Source organism: Scomber scombrus, chromosome 4 (assembly GCF_963691925.1).
Source record: "Scomber scombrus chromosome 4, fScoSco1.1, whole genome shotgun sequence".
NCBI lineage: Eukaryota > Metazoa > Chordata > Actinopteri > Scombriformes > Scombridae > Scomber > Scomber scombrus.
In genome coordinates, this window is record NC_084973.1 from 27,778,304 (window position 1) to 27,801,910 (window position 23,607).

The 23,607-nt window shown below is 36.8% G+C and overlaps 2 protein-coding genes across 3 annotated transcripts in view; both read left to right on the top strand.

Moving 5' to 3' along the window:
• Window positions 1-4,264: 4,264 nt before the first annotated feature.
• On the top strand, window positions 4,265-5,710 carry LOC133979414 (nuclear factor 7, ovary-like). The gene has a single exon (XM_062417924.1). It carries the CDS (start codon window positions 4,265-4,267, stop codon window positions 5,708-5,710), a length of 1,446 nt encoding a protein of 481 aa, XP_062273908.1.
• A 6,425-nt stretch (window positions 5,711-12,135) lies between these two features.
• LOC133979089 (phospholipid-transporting ATPase ID-like) overlaps window positions 12,136-23,607 on the top strand; it is a 49,932-nt gene continuing 38,460 nt past the window's right edge. The window contains exon 1 of one of the 2 annotated variants that reach the window (XM_062417525.1): window positions 12,136-12,270. The gene's annotated coding sequence lies outside the window, so the exon portion shown is untranslated. Of the gene's footprint in view, window positions 12,271-19,921; window positions 20,016-23,607 lie in introns of those variants that run through there. The other variant, XM_062417527.1, reaches the window with a different exon arrangement.

The following is a 23,607-nucleotide window of genomic DNA, read 5'->3' on the forward strand; positions in this document are numbered from 1 at the left end:
CTCTTTTAGAAGGTTTCCTGAACTGCAATATGTGTACAGAGACTTTCAGAGATCTTGTGTTTCTGAGCTGCAGCCACAGCTTTTGTTCAAGATGTCTGCAGAAATTCTGGGAAAAAGCTAAAAACAAAAACTGTCCCATTTGTAAAATAAAACCTTCAAAAGAAGATCCTGGGGTGAAGTTCACACTGAAGGAACTAGCTGACTCATTTGCTGGGAGACAGAAAGCTGGATCATCTGAGACGGAAAAAGAAGAAAAGATGGTGGAGGTGGTGTGTATCAAACATCAGGTAGAGCCTATATTGTTCTGTGAGGATGAACAGAGAGCTGTGTGTCCTGTCTGTGAGGTTTCTCTCCACCACGGTCACAATGTTGTTCCTGTAGAACAAGCAGTCAGTGACCTGAAGGACCAGCTGAAATCTGACTTAAAGCCTCTACAGGAAAAGAGGGACAAATATGAACAAGTGGAGGATACATACATTGAAATGATTCAACACTCCAAGAAGCAGCTGTTGTCCACAGAGAAGCAGATCAGAGCAGAGTTCAACAAGCTCCACCAGTTCCTCCAAGAGGAAGAGGAGTCCAGACTGACAGCTCTGAGGGAGGAAGAGGAGCAGAAAAGGAAAACTATGAGCAGAGAGGTGAAGAAGATTCAGGAGCAGATCTCCTCTCTGTCAGACAGTATCTCTGCTGTTGAAGAAGACCTGCAGAAACACAACGTGTCATTCCTCAGCAGTTATAAACCCACTCAGACCAGAGCCAGAGCCCAGAGCTCACTGTCAGATCCACAGCTGGTCTCAGGAGCGCTGATAGATGAGGCCAAACACCTGGGCAACCTGTCCTTCAGAGTCTGGGAGAAGATGAAGGAGAAGGTCCACTTCAGTCCTGTCATTCTGGACCCAAACACTGCCAGCCGATGGCTCTTTATGTCTGATGGTCTGACCAGTGTGAGAGATGGAGAAATTAAGCAGCAGTTCCCTGCTAATCCAGAGAGACACATGAATTATTCCAATGTTCTGGGCTCTGAGGGCTTCAGCTCAGGGAAACACAGCTTCGAGGTGGAGGTGGGAGACCATCCTAGCTGGAATGTGGGTTTGGCTAAAGGGTCCGTTTCCAGGAGGGGAAAGAGATTGGCTACGCCTGCCTATGGAGTTTGGTGTTTCACATATCGCAGAGGAGAATACACTGATGTTGTTGGTGAGACTGTCAGAGTGAAGAAGAGTCTCCAGAGGATCAGAGTCCAGCTGGACTATGACAGGGGGGAGGTGTCCTTCTACGACCCTGAAGACGAGACTCGTGTCTACATTCACAGAGACACTTTCACTGAGAAACTCTTCCCTTATTTTAACGTTGGACCATCTGGTGATGCTAAAACCACTGATATTAAAATCTGTCAAACTGCGATTTCTCTGTGATGTTCAGGAAGGTTTGTGTTATCAACATTTTTGATTTTACTTTTTTATAATTATTTTTCTTTAGTTTAAAGCAGATTTCATTTGATTTTGAGGGTCACTAAATTTTTTCACATTATCAAGGTAAACAAAGATGACCAAGGAAAAAAAAGCATCACTGTATTAATTAGACTCTATTGCAGCATTTGAGGTGAACTTTTATAGGGGTACAAATCAAAGCATTCTTTTTTATTATGTCCCCCTCACCCCCCCTCCTATTTCTCTCTTCCTGTTTCTTCCTCTCTTTCATAGGGCCCTGAGAGGGTCTTCACTGCCAGAGTTCTACGGTGGACTTCCTATATGCGTGCCCACAACGGAGTAAGCAACCAGAGGAACCATGCTCATCCATTGTTTTTCTTAATAAATCCTTTAAGCGCATCTTATTGTTGGTGTGGTCCTTGCTAGTGAAAGAAAATTTCAACCTTTCATATTTGCTTTTCAGCTGTTAATCTAATGATGATGTTGTTGTAACCATTGTGTACTGGGACAGACTCAAGTCCTTCTGTGACCCTGAACAGGAAAATCTATGAAAGTATAACTGAATGAGAACATTTGGGGAAAAGAAAAAAACAGCAATAAATTCTCCAACATCAAAAAAATAATTAATATAATTACATAAACCGAGTCAGGCTGACACGCAGGTATGTTCCTGCTGAAATGCTGGGTGAATGTTATGACCATCGCTTTTAATTATTTCACTTTCGATTCTGAGAAATACGTTTTGTTTTTGCTGTTTCGGACAATACATTAGCCTACCCATGACCGTCAGTGACCGTTACTTGTTGTGAGGAATAAAAAGAGAAAACATTTTTTTTGTCTCAAATCTTCTGCTCGTAGTTGTCTACAGTCTCTGCGGCTGAGATACTGGGTTGCCCATAGAAAGAAATAGGGCAGAAGATATATACCTACCCATCACACAATGTTTGAGCCCAAATTGTGAGATGGCTACGTTTTGCACTGTGGACCAATGGAGCTGTGATACATTTTGATGTGAGACTGGTTTGAAGTTTTGGAAACACTGAGTGCAGCTAAACTCATTAATACATTTGAATGAGAAATTTAAAAAGTGAGATTAAGTGTATTTAGGGGAACGTTTATGTATTTAAAAATGGTACAAAATGTTTTGAACTGTCAGGACAAACATTCATTTGTGATAAATAATTACTGATTGATATTGAGGTCAACACTTCAGTGAATTTATATCTGTGTATTGTCTCTTTGTTTCTTGTTTGGCAGAAAACTGTGAAAACTGTACTTTTGTATTCAATTGAAAACATTTTTCACATTCATACTGTGTACTGTGCATGAAGTACTGAGAGGTAAATCAGTAAATACTATATTGTTTTCCTATTGAAATATAATTTATGCTTGATCATCTCTGAACAGAAATACTTGCATTGGCACACCTTGAGTGAGGACAGAAACAGTATTTAGTATTTTAGGGTTTTTGAAATGACAATGATTTGATTTCTATTAATTCTGTCAAACTATGCATTATTTTTTAGTTTTTTAAATGCTAGAAAAGCACATATCATAAAGAAGTACATGAGAACTACTCTGTGTATCACAATGCACTGATGCATCTTAGAGTCCAAGAGACAGGACCAGGCAAATAAAAAATGTCACAAAAGACGAGTCCAAAGATGAGTGAATGAGATATAATAACCAGAGAAAACACTGATAACGCTGACATTGTCTGCTCCACCCTAAAAATTAAATATGGTTTGTGAACAGAGACACTTACAAACATACCTCATTAATGTTTCCTCACATCATACAGTAAATAAATGTCACGTTTTTTGTAATTTGCAGCAGTTCCTCTGTCTTCACTGTGACCTAAAGTGTATTTAACTTTGTGATGCAGTACTCTGCTACATTAGTGGGATAAACATCTTAACCTTCCTGTCTGTGTTTTCTGACACTGTCCCGAATAAACTTTAATGTCTTAAGGACAAGGTGCACAGGTTTTAGGACACATCATCTTCTATCTGTTGGTAATAAAAGCAGAAATCAGCTTTTATTACTGTTAATGACTCACCAATAAAAGAGGTGGATGAAAATAATAAAACAACAACAAAAAACCCACAAACCATAAGGAAGTACATGATAATTGTGTATCACAATGCACCGATGCATCTTAGAGTCATAAGGGTAGGAGCAGGCTAATAAAACATATCACACAGAATCCAAAGACGAGTAAATGAGTGTAACCAGCTAAAAATCAATTTTAATCTATTTGAATATAGAAAAATAATATATCAACTAAGAAAATTATAACTGAACACAAATACAGAAAAAGTCACAAACACATCTCATTAATGTTTCCTCACATCATTTAGTAAATAAATATCATCTTGAGAGTCTATTATCAGTGTGTTTAAATCATTTGTTTTCTTCCAACAGTTTCTCTGTCTTCACTGTGACCTGAAGTGTATTTAACTTTGCAGTACACATCTGCTACATTAGTGGGATAAAAATCTTAACATTCCTGTCTCTATGTTTAGATTTTTGTCACTGCCCATAATAAACCATACACTTTTATGTCTTAAGGACAAGGTGCACAGGTTTTAGGACACACCTTCTTCTATCTCTTGGTAATAAAAGCAGAAAGTAGCTTTTATTACCATTAATGATTAACCAATAAAAGAGGTGGGGTGAAGCTGAATGCTGATTCTGACATTTTGAACAGAGCCACAACGCCATTACAGGGTTGGGATCTCTGACTGAACAAAGCTCATTTGGAGGACTGTAACAAACAACCTGGAAATTAAAAATCGGTGAGTCTTTCTTTGAAAATAATTTGGAAAACAGAGAAAATGGCTCAGAAAGATGCTCTTTTCGAAAGTAACCTGTGCTGCCATGTGTGTTCAGAGACTTTCAGAGATCCTGTGTCTCTGAGCTGCAGCCACAGCTTCTGTTCAAGCTGTCTGCAGAAATTTTGGAAACAAGCTAAAAACAAAAACTGTCCCATTTGTAAAAGAAAATCTTCAAAAGAAGATCCAGATGTGAGCTTTCCACTGAAGGAACTAGCTGACTCATTTGCTCAGACACAGAAAGCTGGATCATCTGAGACAGAAAAAAGAGAAAAGAAGATGGAGGTGGTGTGTAGCAAACATCAAGAAGAGCCTAAATTGTTCTGTAAAGATGAACAGAGAGTTATGTGTCCTGTCTGTGAGGTTTCTCTCCACCACGGTCACAGGGTGGTTCCTGTAGAACAAGCAGTCAGTGACCTGAAGGACCAGCTGAAATCTGACTTAAAGCCTCTACAGAACAAGAGGAACAAATACAAACAAGTGGAGGAAACATACAATGAAATGATCGAACACTCCAAGAAGCAGCTGTTGTCCACAGAGAAGCAGATCAAAGAAGAGTTCAACAAGCTCCACCAGTTCCTGAAAGAGGAAGAGGAGTCCAGACTGGCAGCTCTGAGGGAGGAAGAGGAGCAGAAGGGGAAGACTATGAGCAGAGAGATGAAGAGGATTCAGGAGCAGATCTCCTCTCTGTCAGACAGTATCTCTGCTGTTGAAGAAGACCTGCAGAAACACAACATGTCATTCCTCAGCAGTTATAAACCCACTCAGACCAGAGCCAGAGCCCAGAGCTCACTGTCAGATCCACAGCTGGTCTCAGGAGCGCTGATAGATGAGGCCAAACACCTGGGCAACCTGTCCTTCAGAGTCTGGGAGAAGATGAAGGAGAAGGTCCACTTCAGTCCTGTCATTCTGGACCCAAACACTGCCAGTGGATGGCTCTGTCTGTCTGATGATCTGTCCAGTGTGAGAAAAGGAGACACAAAACAGCAACTCCCTGATAATCCAGAGAGAAACACTAACTCTCCCATTGTTCTGGGCTCTGAGGGATTCAGCTCAGGGAAACACAGCTGGGAGGTGGAGGTGGGAGACCATCCTATCTGGCTTGTGGGTTTGGTTAAAGAGTCAGTTGACAGAAAGGGAAAGATATTTGTTTCACCAAAATATGGAATCTGGTGTTTATGGCACCACAATGGAAGATACTCTAATAGTCTAGGAGAGACTGTTATAGTGAAGAAGAGTCTCCAGAGAATCAGAGTCCAGCTGGACTATGACAGGGGGGAGGTGTCATTCTACGACCCCGAAGAAGAGACTCACATCTACACTCACAGACACACTTTCACTGAGAAACTCTTCCCTTTTTTCTGTATTGTATCAGCTGGTGATGCTAAAACTACTGATATCAAAATCTGTCAAACTGAGATTTCTCTGTTATTTAATATTTATCATTAAAAATCTCATTTAACAGCAGTATGTAATTTTTGCTGTGGTCTTGGTCTGAGAGAGGAGTCTCTGCCAGAAACGTCCCCACAGAGGAAGTCTGCAGCCAGACTCCCCTCCTCCCCAACATGACGCGCTACAGGAGCGTCTGTTATGGCAGACCTACTGCAGCTGCATTTCATCCACATCTTTAATCTTTTTTAGTCATGTTTTAGTAGGATGGAACAAATAAATACATAAATAATAAATACATTGTCCCATTGCACAGATTTATCTTAATGAATGTAAAGTGTATTAACAATTTAACATTTAAGTTTAATCACATGCTGCATATGGATAATTCTTATATGGTAATGCTGTATATAACATTCAATTAGTATTATTACAGATGAGTTAACAATTGTGAAATTGTGTCAGAAAATCCAGTCTGTTCTCTTGCAAAAATGAATCCTTAAATTTCAATCTTAATATTTATTGCAAAAGCAGAAGATTTATTTATTCATTTATCTGTTAAATTGTGTTGTTCAGTTTGGTGTTTATCTTTTGCACTACAAACTCTCATAATAATTTACTTTGTTTTATTTAATTCTTTTGTTATTAGTTAATCTGTAAGTGAGATAAACACAAATTGAGTAAATTTAACTTTGACAAATAACAGATATAAGAGCCTGTCCTGTCTTGTCATTCTGAACCCAAACACCGCAACCCTCTGTCTCTATCTGACCACTGATATCAAAATATGTCAAATTAAGATTTAACTGTGATTTTCAGGAAGGTTTGTGTTATCAACATTTTGATTTTTTTGTTTTTATTTGTATTATTTTATCTTTTGTCTGAAGCAGATTTGATTTCATATTGAGGGTCACTGAAATGTTGTTGCTCAATGAAACAAATGATCCAAACTGTTTTTTAAGTAAAAAACAGACAGATGTGAACCTCAATAATTGTTTTTAATAGTAGAGTCACTTTTAAAGCCTAACAAAACTATTCTGACTTCAATATCTATTTATATCACATTATCAAGATAAATAAAGGTTGATACAGAAAAAAACAGCATCACTGTATTACTGAGACTGTATTACATCATCTGTGGTTGAACATTTATAAAGATACAAATCAAAACTGTTTTTATTATAACTGTTAAACCTGGTTAGTAGCATTTTGTTTTTATTCAGACAACACATTTATGTAGATAAAATATACACTGTAATGACTGTACAAATTATACAGTTTGGACGGATTTTTAAAACTTTCATTGTAATTAAACTTCAATTATTTCAGATTTGATCATGTTTAAATTTAATTTCTTACACTTTAAACAGAGTCTCAGTTGTTCAGTGTCTAAAAATAATTCTGACTCTGATTGATTATTATTTGTTCTTTTGTTCTTCGACAGATCTGATTTGTTGTCACAGTTGCAAGCAGAGTTAAAATGTTCACAAAAGATCTAATGAGCAGGTTTATTCAGTCAGCTCTGAGCCATGTGTACAGAATATAGCATGGACATGTTGTTGTTCCTGTTACAGCCACAAGATGGAGACATTTTGTACATTGTATATTTTATTTCCACTCTGTCTCTTTTTTCCATACATATTATTATTTGATCAACAGTACAACACTGTATTCGAATTTTGAAGAAAAAAAAGCCAATTCTGTGGCACTTGATAATTTGTTTAATAAAGCATGAATATCTAAATCGTTGTAGAAAGAAAATCAATATACACATTAGATTATATCTTTGACAAAAGCCTTTTTGGCTCTGAAGAGGCTCACATCGTCTGTGCTGCTGTACCATCATCATTAAAACTCTGTTTTCCAAGTTACAGATTAGTTCTGAGTTTAATCTTCATCATTTTTCTCCCTGCGTTACAATACATCTCAGCTGACAGGATAGTATCTAGATAATTTTGAGTCGTATTTCTTCCCACAAACATTTCACTATTCAACTACAAATCAGTGACGTCAGTGTGACTGACACTAGCAACAGTGTGGGAGGATGATTTTAACAAGGGTCCTAAAAAATTAGTAGAAAATGTGGTATTGTTTTTATTGACCTATCATCATTCATCATTAATAGACATTAATAGAATATTTTATTTCCTGTATACTCATTAAACTGAGAGTTTATTTTTCTTGTTATTGGCAAAAAAATACGCATCCAAAGCCTCTGTATTTAAAAGAAATGGTTCAGTCCTGCCTTTGAAGCAGGTGAGGCCGTGAAATATGAGTGATCTAATGTCTCACAGAGTCATAAAATACAGTGAATGTATTGAACCCCAGCCAGACGATGGTTAAGCATACTGATGTTTCATGAAGCTTTTTATTTATGTTCAACCATAAACTTTAAGGACAAATATTACAAGACATAATACATAATTTATAATACAACATTGCATATAATACATTAATAAAATACAATAAAACTCACAATATCCTGTTCCCATGCCAGATAGGCGCTTGATTATCAAAGAAGTAACATATTCATACAAATAAACACCTGCACTCACACCAGCTTCAAAATAAAGGATCCAAAACTTTTTTTTAAAAAGCACTGTCAAAATATAAGCTTACAGAAAGTGGATGTCAAAGGGAAATAAAGTTTTGTCGGAAATTAGCATTAACAGACCGTTATAAGAATAATTTACAGTCACTGTAAACACCGTAAATGCGTTTTAACAACTCAGGGAAACACAGCTGGGAGGTGGAGGTGGGAGACAATCCTGACTGGACTGTAGGTTTTACTAAAGAGCCAGTTGACAGGAAGGGAAAGATAAATGCTTCACCAAAATCTAGATTCTGTTGTTTAAGGCATCGCAGCGGAAAATACATTAATGGTCTTGGTAAGACTGTCACAGAGAAGAAGAGTCTCCAGAGGATCAGAGTCCAGCTGGACTATGACAGGGGGAAGGTGTCCTTCTATGACCCTGAAGACGAGACTCACATCTACACTCACAAAGACACTTTCACTGAGAAACTCTTCCCTTTTTTCAGTGTTGGACAATCTGGTGATGCTAAAACCACTGATATCAAAATGTGTCTCAAAATAAAGATGAATCCACAAGAAAACATGACTACAAAATGCTGAAACTGTATCACATCATCAGGCCACAAACTTTACAAATCAAAGCTGTTAATTATCCTGGTTATCAGCATCTTGTTTTTAGTCAAACAACATTGTATAGTAGTATATATCCACTGTACTGAATGTTTTGATTGTTTCAGTTTTGTGACAGTTTCAGTCATCAGATTTAGATTTTTATATTCTTGAGTCTTTTGACGAGTTATTTCTGTTGTGAATGTGTTGTTTTATTCTTTGGAAACAAGTGTTTTAATGTAGTTTTATTTTAATTCAGTGTTTAATTCTGACAGAGCTTCTGCAGACTGTGTGTGTCATTTTGGTGGTGTATACATGGATTGATAAACTACAATGTTGAGATGATGATCAGCATAAAAGAAACACACACCAGAACAATTATGTTTAAAAACTGTTTTGTGAATCAACTCTATTTAATGAAATGTACATTTCGTGGTCTTTTGATGAGTTAATTATATTGTGAATATGTTGTTTAATTAAAATAAAAGAAACAAACACCAGTACAATGGAGTTTAATTTGTTTTCTTTAGTTTACAGTAAAGTATTTGACTCTGAGAGACATGTTGGCGCCATCTGCTGGTGACAAAGTTACAGAGCAGCATTCACTGTCATTACTGAATATTATCTAGTCAGGTTATCTATTAAACCAACAGTGGCTAATGTTAGTTCATTAATACAATTTCACATTCACAAAGCACATTTCTCTATATATATCAATAGGCATAAAGGTTTGAGTCTGTAAAGGTTGTAAATACAATCAAAAACAGTGTGATCAATAATCAATGATCAGCTTTTCATATGTAATACACCTGATCACTGTCTGTCTGTCTGCAAAGAGAAATTATGACTCAGACATGATGAATTAAAGGAGAACAGTGCATGTGATTGTTTCTGTGAGAGATGAAGAGAGGCTTCAAGCAATAGGGTTTATTAAATCAATGATCTATAAACTATATTTGTTAATGAATCAATCAATAAATCACTATGTTGACAGAGTTAATCAATATGTGCTAAGTTGTCAGAATGAATTTAATACATTCAATACTTAAATAATACTTCTATATTGATAGCCTATAATTACTGAATAAATAGGAATTGTTACATTAGCAGAGTCAATCACTTCAAATTATTAATATAAATACATTAAAATAATTCACAGGACACTAATGTCACTATGTTGGCAGAGTTATTTAATATTTATCGATAGAATCACATTTAACAGCAGCATGTATTTTTTGCTGTGGTCTTGTGGCAGAAACGTCCCCACAGAGGAGGTCTGCAGCCAGACTCCCCTCCTCTCCACCAGGAGGCGCTACAGGAGCGTCTGTTTTAGCAGACCTGCTGCAGCTGCATTTCATCTACATCTTAATCTTTTCAGGTCATGTTTTATTAGGATCAAATAAATAAAAACTGATACAGATTTAGATTAATGAATGTAAACTGTATCAACAATTTAACATTTAAGTTTAATCACAAGCTGCATATGAATAATTATCATATGGTCAATTAGTATTATTACAGATGAATTAACAATGTTTTATACATGTTGGTCTTAATATACACTGTAAAAATGTATGTTCATTTACATAAACAATAATTACAGGTTATTAGACATCTGTATTATGACCCGAAATGTGTCAGAAAATCCAGTTTGGTCTCTTGCATCAACAAAAGTGAATCCTTAACTTTAAATCTTAATATTTATTGCAAAAGCAGAAGATTTATTTATTTATTCATTTATTTGTTGAATTGTATCCTTCAGTTGGGTGTTTATCTTTTGTACTAAAAACTCTCATAAGAATTTACATTAAAGAAAACTTCTTTTGTTATTAATTAATCTGTGAGTGAGACAAACACACATTTGAGTCACTTTAACTTATATATTTATATATACAAATAATAGCTATGAATGAGGTGGACTCAACATTAAAAGCACAGACTACACGAAAACACAAACTACATTTTTTTCAAGTATTTATTCAACATTTCTCGAGCTGGGAAGTCTCTTCAGATGCAATATTTGTTTTATGAGAATTATCATTGTCAACACCGTCACTGACATAAAAACACAAAAATAAAGTACAACAATGACATGTGACAGTGATGCAGGACCTGTGAGGCATTAAGGGGGGCTGGCTTAATATGAAGACACTTTTTATTATTCATTTATAAGATTATCCAGACAGCAAAGTGACCATGAATGCCTTTAACGATCCAACCACTTAACACATATAAATTACAGTGACCATAATCAACACATTTTAAACCAGTTTCAACTAAATCTAAACATAAAGACCTTTGTAAAGGTAGGATTATTTGCAGGGTTGTCGTATTAGATGAGCTTTAACTGTGAGTGGAACTACAGGTGTGCCAATAACTGAGATTTCCTACTTTGGGTCTCCAGGAAATTGATTCCTCTTTTAGGGAGCAGAGAGAGATTCTGCAAAATCCTACAAGAAAATGAAAAAAAAAAAAAAAAGAAAAAAAGAAAGCTATAAGAGCATAATAGGAGCATAAAAAGGAACTTGAAAATACAAATTTGAGAAAGATGAATCAATTACGGTTAATGAAATTTGTTAAAGAATTTATATTTCAGAATAGGGATGTCAAACATGCGGCCTGATAATACTTCTGATAATACTACTCTTACTGAATAAAATAAGTAGAAAATAGATAAAATGATTAGATAAATAAGGAAAATAATAGAGAATACAAGAAAAGGTTTATTAAAAGTTAGAGTTTAAACTAGGTTAAAATCCATTTTAAACAGACAAAAGAAAAGTTAAATGAAAATAAAAGAGATTAAGTTGATAAAAGATGGACTAAAACTAGGTTAAAAGAGATTCAAACAGAAATCAAGACAAATAGTCTACATAGCCAGTAATAGTAGTAGAGTAATATATAACCCTGTGTTATTACTACTGTAACTTATCTGAATGGTACTTCTTCCATTGCTTCCTTTTATTTAGGCACTCAGTTTAACTTTGTGTGGTTGCTTCTTTCTTCCATAAGTTCATTAACTTTTGGGTCATAATCGACCCAAACTTCTTAATTACCACTGAACATCACGTGGTCTGTCTGCTATCAGAGCTGAAACCCTCTCTCCTACATCTGTTTCCGTGTTTTTGTTTTGTTTTTGTTCTTGCTAAGAGTTGAACATTTAACTGAACCGAGGTTTGTGGGGGGAAAAAACACAACGGAGCAAACACCGCGCCCCTGGAGGTTCAATGGAGAGAGAGAGAGAGAGAGAGAGAGAGAGAGAGAGAGAGAGAGAGAGAGAGAGAGAGAGAGAGAGAAAGAGAGAGAGAGAGCGAAGGAGGGAGGAGTGGAGGAAATAGAGGAGGGGAGATCATGAAGAAGGGGAGGGGAAGCGAGTAGTGGGAAGCCAGGAGGAAAACATTAGCTTTCGTTTGTTCCAATAGTTTGGAGATTTGGTCTGATTATTCCCAGGACGCAGCGCACCTCTCCAGGACGCACGGTAAGACGCTCATTGACTGCACACTGACCTCCTGGGGGGAGAGTGGAGGATGAAGGTGAAGGTGGGGGGAAATTAGGGTTGACAGGGTGAGGGGCGAGATCAAAACTTAGGCTATTTTTTGGGGGGAGAAAAGGGAAGAGATGGAAAAGAAAGAGAAGAGCAGACGAACAGGAAGTTGTAGTGATCAGTCGAGCTATACTTCTCTCTACACTTCTTGTCTTTTTCTCGTCTCCGCTGCTCTCCGGGGAGTCATTAACTAAGAAAGTAACGGAAAGAGTGAAAGAGTGAGTGAAAGGAGGAGAAAAGAGGAGAGTTGGAAAGGGAAATACTCAGCTGTACTTTCTTCTGTTCTCCTCTAAACGGAATTACATCGTATATTTGGCTTTTTTTGTGCTGGTTTAACTGAGTTGATGAGCGCGGAAACTCAAGTCCAAAACTTCCTCCAGGCATTGTGTTTCTAACCTGAACTCAAGGATAGTGGCTCTCTACATTTGGACCCCTAAACTTACACAAATTAGACCACAGACCCCCATTTGATAAGACAGGAGTTGCTTTTAGATGTTTTATTATAGAAAGTGTATGAAACCCATCACCAAAACAGTCACACAGCCTGTCATTGTTTCACTTATAGACGAAATTATAGTGAAAATGAATTATTCATCATTTTCTGCTAGGGGAACCCCTGAAGGGTGAAAGGAGAAAGTTGTATTATTATTATTCTGAATATTGCTTTTGTTGTTGTTCATTGCAGTTCAGTTCAGTTGTCAAAACGTGTTGTAACTTATTGTAGGGTGCATCATGGTAATGTGGGACACTTTTTGCAATTCTGACTTGTTATACCAACACCTAATATCTTTATGTAATCCCTGAGATGTTTTTCCTTGTTAAATCAGAAGACAATTTTTAGATATTGTACTCAAAAGGAAAATGGCACATATATTATTATGTTCCTCGTGTCAAATCATGTTTAATGTTAAACAATTTAATTTACACAGTTTGCATATGATTTCTATACTTTAAAATCATTTAATGAATAGAAAAATGCACTGGAGCCTAGTTGTCCCACATTACCCTAATCCACCCTATTCATACATACGTGCTTAAACCTGTATTGTCTTCAGTGTGTTTATATATAAAGATGATGGTAGATTTGGTGGGGGAAATGATAATGAGGATGATGTTTATGAAAACTATGATCGTGTAAATGTCAGTAAACCCTGTGGTTTAGTAGTGATGAGAAATTACGTCATCGCTGTACAGGAAAGTACTGAGGTACTCATTCATATCCTGCAGTAGTGGAGCTGATAAGTCCCTGTTCAGTAGGGGAGGACGGGGCTGGTTGTCACATTCACTAGATCTCCGTCCCTGAAGGGCTGCTGTACTTGGTACTGAACTTATCTGAATATGGGTGAAATGTTACTTCCAACGTCATTTCTTGAGTAAACCACTTGACATTGAGATGAGATGTTTAGTGTTTTTCATGTGAAAATGTAAATATTTTGCTCTTTAGTGTTTATCTTCTAGGCTTTTATCATTGCCTTTAAAAAGTATGGAGACTGATAGTTTAGATTGTTTTTCTCTTATCTATGTTACAACATGTGGTTGTTAGCTTTGCTGGTTGCAAAAAAAAAATTGCACTTGAGGATTTTTGTCATATTATCTTCAGGGTTGGTTGTCACATGTTGGGATATACACTCACTGGTCGCTTGATTAGATAAACCTGTGCAATCTTATTCTATCCACTACAACAGCTCTGCCATAAATTATATCTTAAAGAAGCTTATACATGTTCAGTTTTTGTTGACATTGTCAGGAAGGTGATAATTCTGCTTGATGTTTATTATTGAGGTCATAGTGGGTGGTGGTGGTGTACTGGAGTGCATTATATTGAATGGTGTTCCTAATATTTTGTCCACTCCATTAAAATACATGAGAGGGACAAAATATTAGGAACACCAGTCAATATAATACACCCCAGTACTCCACCACCACTTAATACGATCGCAGTAATAAACATAAAGTAGAATCATCACTTTTATTTAAAACAATGTTAACCCTTTATTTGCAAATCAAAGTCATTGAAGTTACCATATATGGTTCCTCGTCAGTTTAGGCTGAATCATTTTCCAAAAAGTCTCTATATAAAAAATCTACATGTTTGTGCACCCTCACAAAGAGACATGGGGAGGCTATTTTGGATGTTTAAGGAAAGTTACCAAATATAGTCATTCGCCCGATAAAGGATTAAAAACTGAAAATGTATAAACTGACTGTACATATATGGTGAGATCCTTTCTTTCTTTTTAGAGAGCAAAATGACCAGGGATTTTGTCAGGAAGACAAACAATGGTCAGACAGAGAGGTGAAACTGCACAAAATTGTTATATAAAGGATAAAAAATGCACTTATAGGAATGTTTATGTCCTGTTTATGTTCTCTTGATGAAGGAGATGGGTTAGGTTGTTGTATTTCAATGAAATTCATTTCTACGATTGCCTACAGTTTTGATTTTCCCCTGTTAAGATAACACAGGATCAACCAAACCCATAGTGTGTGACTACCAACATCACGATGGGGACGGTTGTCACACATGCACAAGACTTATTTGACGGTACATCTGAACAGAATCAGCTGAAGGAGAGTAAGACCACTCCATTTCTACCTGAAACTTTAGGCTTCCTCTACCCATAAAAGAAAATCTATTCAGGATACGGTTCATGAGGAATTCAAAGGAAAGTAAAAGAAGTAAAAAGTGTGACTACCAACCCTGTTCTCCCCTAAGTATGATGATACTCTAGATGATGCTGAAGGAGACGTTTACTCTAAATCACAGGGGAGTGGCAAAGAAGTGTGGAGCTCCTTTAAGAAAAGAAAAAAAATTAATGAAGTGTCTTTAGTTCTTAAAATCATCTCTATTTTTGTCTGCTAGTGGCTGCTTGAACATGATGGTGCAACTTTTGCGCTGATTCATTTTGTTGTTTGGTGTTTTATTCCTGAAGACAACTGGACAGATTTGTAGAACGTTGTCATTAGGGCTGCAACAATCTTTTTCCTTATTTTTTAGATCAGTCGATTAGCTGTTTGGAAAGAAAATGTATTAAAAATATCAAACACTGTTTCCCAGAGCTCAAGGTAGGCATCCTGAAATGTTTTGCCTTGTCCCAACCAACAGTCCGAATCCCAAAGAAATGTAACTCTCATAGAAGACTAAAGAAACCAGAACATATTTGAGAGGCTGGAACCAGAGAATTAACTCAAAATAACTCAAAACAATGAACTGATTATGAAAAGAGTTGGCTATTCATTTAATTGTTGGCAACTAATTGATTGAAAAGTTCACGGACTTGACAGAAATGTAATATAATGTTCATAAGTATGTTTTAATTAGTGTATAATCACCTGAAAATAAGAATCAATGTGTTTTTGTTACCTTAGAACGAGCTCTTTATATCCACGTAGGGAGCAGGTCCTCTTCCACAGAGACCGCCATGTTTCTACAGTAGCCCAGAACGGACAAACCAAACACTGGCTCTAGAGAGGCCGTTTTGCGTTTTCCAAGGCTGCATTAGTACCCCAAGGGGCCCCTGGGCACTGAAGCTCATGTCACCCAAACAACTTTTATTTTATTATGATCAGATTTTGGACATACTTGGACCATAATTATCAACGTCAAGAGAATGAGTCAAGCTTTGTGGATCCAAAAAAAGCTCAAAGCCCCCCTGGGCACTATTGGCCGATATTACCCATGTAGTAGATCCGAAGACATTGGCGTTTTGGCAGTGAGGTGAGGGGCATTTAGTTGGTTGCAATCTGCACCCTCACTACTAGATGCCACTTAATCTTACACACTTCTCCTTTAACTGACAGTACAGCTCTACATGTCATCATGCTGAGATGTTTCTTTAGTATCTGTGTTTGCTGTGTTAAAGACAATAATGCATAAAAAGATCTTCCAAAAAACCAACATAAAAACATTTAGGGGAACTTTGCTTGAAAAATTAAATTAAAGCTACACTAATTCAAAAATGTTCATGCTAACAAAAGAGAAAGTGGTCAAGTTCTACAAGCTTTTTAGTATCTTAACAGCTCATTATTTTGGTTTTACTGTAATGTTTCCACAGGCAGAAGGAAGCTATTCTCAGCGAGAAAAAACAGCAAACAGACAAAGGTAGAGATTAGCGGTTGAATGTAACAGAGCATTTAGCAGTTGTCGTGCCAGACTTTGCAAATGTGTTAAGTGAAACTTGCACTGAATTTAAAGAAGTGTGTCACTGATCTCGAAACTGTGATGACAGCTTCTTGTCTTGCTCAAAATGAAAATGCTTAAAAGCATGAATTAGACACTTTGTATGTGACTAAACCTCAGCCTCACCGACAGTGACAAGAGCTCTGAAAAGGTCACATCAGGTTATTCCATCTCACTCAATAACTTTGGCGAAATTAATTTGAAAGGTGGGTCCCAATTTTCAAAAGTGAATAGTTCCTGTCACAGCTTGAAGGTTGTTGTTGGATATCGATAACCGTTGGGTCTGCCAGACTCATTATGGTGCATGGAGGAGATTATTAAGCTTAGAAGGTCAATCAAAATGTCAGAGTTTTATCGGGTAAGATGAGAGGAGGAGTGGCTTTGTGGCCTGAGAGGTCAGGTGAATAATTCAGAGCTTGATTGTCCGGGCCTTTTCATGCAGCACTTGGGGTTCTTGCCCAAAGCATTGCTACTGTTTTGTGTCCTTGTGTCAAAACTGATCTCACATTCCCATTCTTGCTTTGATGATGTTGATGTCTGTCATCGGGAAGAGGTTTTAACAGGTCAACGCTAAATGTATCAGTGCGATAGGCCTGCATCTGCATCACTATTCAAACAGGCATCAGAGTCACAAATCAGTTCAGTTTCTAACTCTCTTCACTTTCATTTCTCTCAAAATGCAAAGTTTTTTCCACCAGTGGTGAGTTTGCAGTGGAGTTATGCAATGTTCATTAAATCAGGGGGGGTCAAACTCGTTTTAGTTCAAGGGCCACATACAGCCCAATTTGATTTCAAGTGCCCACGCCAGTAAAACCACTGCATAATAACCTACAAATAATATACAATATATATATTATAACTTTACTATAATAAATAATCTGTTTACTATGAAAATGAGTACAATTTAAACAATATTATGTCTGTTTTTTCAGATTATTTTGCACAGAAACTGCTGATTGACCACATTTTGCATAATGTTCATTATATGAATGGTTTAAATATGACCACAATATGTATTCATTGTTTTCTAGATGCTTGTTCTGGTTAGGGTGGGAAAAAACCATTTGAAGCAGCACAAAAATTGGAACTACTTTCCGCCATTTTCATACTTCATATTACAAGAGTTTGTGAGAAACAAGATGCCCTGTGAGAAAAAAGATGCCAAGTTCACCCATTAAACTTCCTCATTCACAGTATTATTTGCAAGTTAAATGGAAGTTGATTATACAGTCATATTGTCAGGAAATCTGATGCTGAGGGAAGTGAAGAAGCAGTAATCAAATGCACTACAGCTGCATGACTGATTTTGCTTCCTTTTAATGAAAAATGAAATTTGGCTTTTCAGGGGTTGAAATTTAGAGTTAATTTCTTGATTTTGCTACATATATTCCCATCCGAATCTGAATACAGACGAATTGCAGGAATGTGGCAGCCATGTACAATATAAAGTTTGGTGTAATTTATGTGTATCTCCTGTGGTCAAGGTTCTTAGCTGAGGCTGAGAAAAGCAGAAAAGCCACCATGCTGAACCAGATATAATGTCTGTGGTTCAGTGACACAGAAAAAAAAGTAGAACAGTAAGAGAACAGAAATACAGAAGCGTATTGCTGCCACACCAGAAAAAGAAAAAAGCATCAGTAACTCGTTATTACGTGAAACTTGTCACGTCATAATGTGAAATTTACCTCGTTATAATGTGAAACTCATATCTGAATGAGGAAACTGTGTTGCTCATTTCGATGATTTGATTAAGTTTGATTAAGTACTTGAGACATGATGAGAGTCTGCTGTTATTGACCACAGTGGACGATACTGTGATAAATATGCTTACACTGAGAAAGATGGGGCTGTATACAGAGGGTCTGACTCATTCATCCAGCTGTATACAGAAGGATGAATGACTCTGACCCTCTTTTGGTAGGGTCAATCATTCATTGATCTGACGTAGGAGGAGTCACCACAGTCCACAAGCACTAACACACACGTTCAGGAGTGCACAGTTTGTGGTCTTCTGACTCCTTTTAGGGTGCACACAGACAAATCTCCCTCCGTAGCTTTCATAGTGGGATGAAATGGCTGCAGCATGTTTTAACCACATATAGAGCCTCACTTCTAACAGCTGAAAGAAACTAATCACATCAAATAGAGGGCATGATGTGTGCCCCTCTCGGGGACCGTTTCGTGACGCTGTGGTGTACAGAGAAAGTGTAGGAGTTGTAAAACTATAAGTTTCATGTAATAGTAACGAGATAAGTTTCACGTTATAACGTGATACTGAAGTTTTTTTCTTTTTCTCACCCTCACCCCTCACCTCCCACCCCAGGAAACCAAAACCTAATGCTGCTTCGCCTCATAAACCCAAACGTACTTCAACTGCTTGCATAAAACAAATGATCATTAGTTGAAGTTAGTGAACTCTCAGTTGTTTCTAACACTTATTATTTAATTATCTAAGTCATTCATGGTTTGGAAAAATATAAACTTTGATTTAATTTGTTTGAGTTTCTTATTTATTCTCATCTATCCTGCATTAGCTTTGCAAATGACGACGTCCTATTTGTGATCAAATATGGTTAAATTAGAAGATGTGAGCTAACTATCTGAGTACAAACTGCTGTTTTTCTATGCTATCATTATGCATTATGGTCGTGTGTGTTTGTCCACAGCCAATCTCACATATCAAAGGGCCCATCAGTCTAATATTTTTTAATGCATATTTATGACTGTCATGACTGTCTGCTCAATGACCTCTTGTTGTTGCGGTGATTCACAATTTTTGAAAAACATATTTCTTCATAACACCAATGACCATCTGACTCCTCACTCCTAGTCTTTTGCAGGCCACATTTTCGGCCTTTTTTGTGGCTCAAAAATGTGTCATGCAAACTTTGATCTTACCTTGAACGAGAGCTTAAATCCAGCTTAAATCCATACCCAATATGTCATGATTCACTAAAATTAGGCACGATACAAGATTTAAAAAGTTTGTATCCTTCGCTGTAATCTTGCCTGTAAGAGAGACACACCTGGCAGAGATTTCTTATTGTCAATACGCTTCCTGTGTTTTCATATCAATACCAAGGTGAAACCTTTTTTCCAATACCTTACTTTTTAAAAACAAACATTTTCTCTCAAATTATTTCCATTAACAAAAGAAGCCAAACATCTCAAATATTACATGTGGCCTAAAGACAAGCAGCTGAACAACAAAACTGTCTAAAACTGATGATTTATTGACATTTGCTGGCACATTTCGGTACTCTACAGTTTTTAATACTGATTCGTTTATACACACAGTGTTGACACTCGTCCATTCAGTGACTCAAAGCACAACTTGACAGTTCTAGGTGCAACCTTGTGTCTCTTCACTGTGTGTTTTTTGTACTAGGAATACCAACTGTATGTAAGCATCATACACTGGTTCAACATTGAGTTTCTGAGCTGCAACTGTACAGACCTCCACCACAAACCCAAGACCCAGAGCTCAGACAATAAGAGTGTGAGTTTCAGCTGAGCTGCGGTTCAACTGTGGGCAGGTGAAACCCAGAGCCCTTGTTAAAGTGAATGTTTGACTCATTACTGTACTTAGTACTTACTGACCTAGATACAACTTTCTTTTATTAGTGTAATAATGAAAGCTGGTTTTTATGAATGTTTACCTTTCCAAAGGATTGTTTCTGGTCTGTTAATTCTCAGTTCATTGTGCACCGACGGTATGCAAATGAGTTTTAAAAGACAAAAAAACTTTGTTATTGAGTAACTAGTATTTATTAAGTGATTCCAGCAGATATGTTGGGAGTGTGTTTATGTTCCCACAGCCTTATGTTCCCTCAGTTTAATAATAAAATAAAGAATTTCACCTGTCTTTCAAGCATTTTCATAAATGAAAAAAGAATAGCTTAGAATAATTACATAGGGCTGTGGGAACATAGGGATGACCCCAATATATTGACCTATTAGCTGGTTAAAAGTATCATTTATTGGCCTTTAAAATTCATAAAAGCTGTAATTATTACAAAAATGATGATGATCATGGTTTTAGGTATTGTACACAAATGAAAAACTGCAGTGCATAAACACATAGCGACTGGTTTTGCTGCATAAGTGCACGTCATTTATGTGAAACCAATTTTTTATTTAGCATCAACCGCAAGATAATAATATTTGCAATGACTGTGTGACTATGTCTATGGCCATGTTCACACCTTTGTCTTGGGCACTAATACGTCATTTGAATGCATCTCCATTGACCACATGTGATCAGATCTCACATCTCTACATGCAGATTAACACATACATCATTTTGTGTTTGCAAAGATCAAATGTGATGCAGAGGAGAGCAAAACTGAGACTCAGCAGCCAGACATTTCTCTTGTTAGGAGCGACTGAGATTCACAGTATAGCTGGTCCACCTTCAATGTCAGTCCACATAACCTGGTCAGGTTAGATCAGGGATGTCTAAACTAATCCATGAAGGGCCGTTTGCCTGCTGGTTTTTGTTCCAACCAATCAAGAGCACACATGATTTCACCAATCAGCTGTCTGAAGACTGAGATCAGCTGATTAAATGAGTCTTGCCTAGTGTACTTCTGCTTTTTAGAATGAAAACCTGCAGCCACATTATAGACCTTTATGGACTAGTTTGGATACCTCTAGGTTAGGCTCACCCATTATCTACACACATACTGCACAGCCACGTTCACTGATATACTGCTAACTTCATACTCCCCCATGTTATTTTGCACTTTAATGTTGATGCATTTGGTGCATGATTGAGTACGTTCTTAGTATCATTTGGTTTATCTATTTGAACATGTTAGAATAACAAAATAAAACTTATAGGCAGCGAAACATAACAAACTTAAGCAAAGTTTAGATAAAAAACAAAATAATGTTCTTCCTTTTATGCAAAGAACATCGGTTGAGTAGGTGGTCCGTCAGCGTGGCTCAGGACACATTCATGTACACACTGCTAAAAAGTATGTCGGATCTCAATTCGTCCTCTGCGTCTTGGATGAATTCACATCTTTACTCATAGCTGTGCACTTCTGATTGGATCACCCAAGGCGCATTGTAATACCAGTTGTGAACATGGCCTGTGAAGTCTAGCTCTGGTTGTGGTTTATCTAAAGACCTCCTTCCTTTGACCGCATGTTTCCGGGAGGTTTGAGCACTGAAACCGAAACTAAACTCTTTTCTATACCCCACATTAAGGACAATAAACATGTTTTCCTACAAAACCCTTTTCATGATTGACTAAAAAGCCACATTTTTTTCTTAAATGCATCACTGTTAAATACTTTTTCATAACATAAAGCAGTTTTAAAAGAGATTTATTTAATGTAATGTAACTAATGATGTTTTAAATACTCTAAGTTTTGAATATCTGAGTAGAAACACTTACAGCTCACATGGACAGGACTTCACATCAGTTCTTTCTGCCTTTCCTTTGTGACTTTGTATCGGATTGCAACCATTGAATTTTGAATCTAAAAACATTAGTTAACTCACAGCCTTTCTTTTTAAAATGAGGCGTAAGTCCGGTTTTCCACAGAAGTTGTTGTTAAGAGCAATTAGTGAGAACTTGTTATCAATGGTCCTTTCCTGCCTTTGTTGAGTACAGATACCGTGAAAACATTACTGGATTGAAATCTGGAGGCGGATTTGTTCAAAAAACATAAACACACAATTAAGTATCCAACAATCAAGTATACCACTAAATTATCAACTTTACATAGTGAAAGCTTTGATCCAGCTTGATTATCAGGCATACTGTACAATGTTTTTTTTCCCTCTGCTTTCTATTATACAGTGGTATTAGCCGTGTTGACCAATGATCTGAAGTATTCGTTGACAATACAGGATGTGCTGTGTGATTCACATCCTCAGGGATTTTTCGAAGGAATTCACAAAAACACCAAAAAAAATAAACATGTCACACTTTGTGGGAAATGTTTTGAACATGGTGTGCCTCATTTTGTCTAAAATCTCAAGATGGTCAACTTAATATAAACTAAGACAAGGAAAAGTGGCCAATTCTGTCATTTGAGAAGCTGAAGTCATCACATGTTTTTTTGCCATTTTTTGCTTGAAAATAGTTTTAGATTTATTTAATTTTTCAATCAAGTCATCAGTTAATTATTATTACAAAGCTTTACTCTCTTATTCCTGTATTATCTTTTCTTGCTCAGAGTCTCTGAAGACTACAGTGCCTACATGGGAGCTATAATTAGCTTACACCCTGATAAGACAAGTACCTGTTGATAGAGATACAACAGAAAACTTTGGCTGGTGAGTTTTGAAATGCTGAGCAAAAGTTTTCATTTTAAGATCCAAAGAAACACTTAAAAGCTCCTCGTGGATTAACTGTAAAGGTTTCTGATTGTTAAAACTTCATAGAGTATGTGTCCACCATAATATTACATTTATTAATCCTGTATTTTGTAATAACCACCTCAAGATGTAGTAAGTTATAGAGGGAAATGTGTTCATATAGCAGGAGTACATTATGAAGTGAAAGTGCATTATTTTGAGTTATTAAATAATGTGGTGTTCTTACTAATAATAATGTTTCCTGTCATGGTCGTAGCCTGAGAAGCTCTTCAAATGTACGTAAAGCTCTTTCTGCTGTAACAACATATAGCAAATTATCCCCCTTCAATCCCTTTTTTTCCCTCATCTTGGAAACAGTAAATATCTCTTTCACCTCTGCTCACCTTTCTTTTCTGCTTGTTGAAAATAGGTTTCATTTATCTGTTTGCTGTTAGACAAAACACACACAGAGAGAGGGAGAGGAAAAAGCTGAGGGAAAACGAACAGCTGTCCTCTAATCTTTTACTATAGTGCGTCGGCTGATTGAAGGAAACTATTATGCAACTAGTTTTTTTTATCTTTTACTCCGTTGTTTCAAGTAGTTGTGGCTCTATTCATCTTATATATACAACACCCACACTGTGTACATTGTACACTGTGAGTATAGCGGAGCTCTCTTTTCCTCTCTGGTGGTGGGAGGTGTTACACGTCATTGCACTGGTGTATTTTTTTGATAAGAGGGGTAGTTTGGATGTGGATCAAGTTTCTCAGGGCTGTTG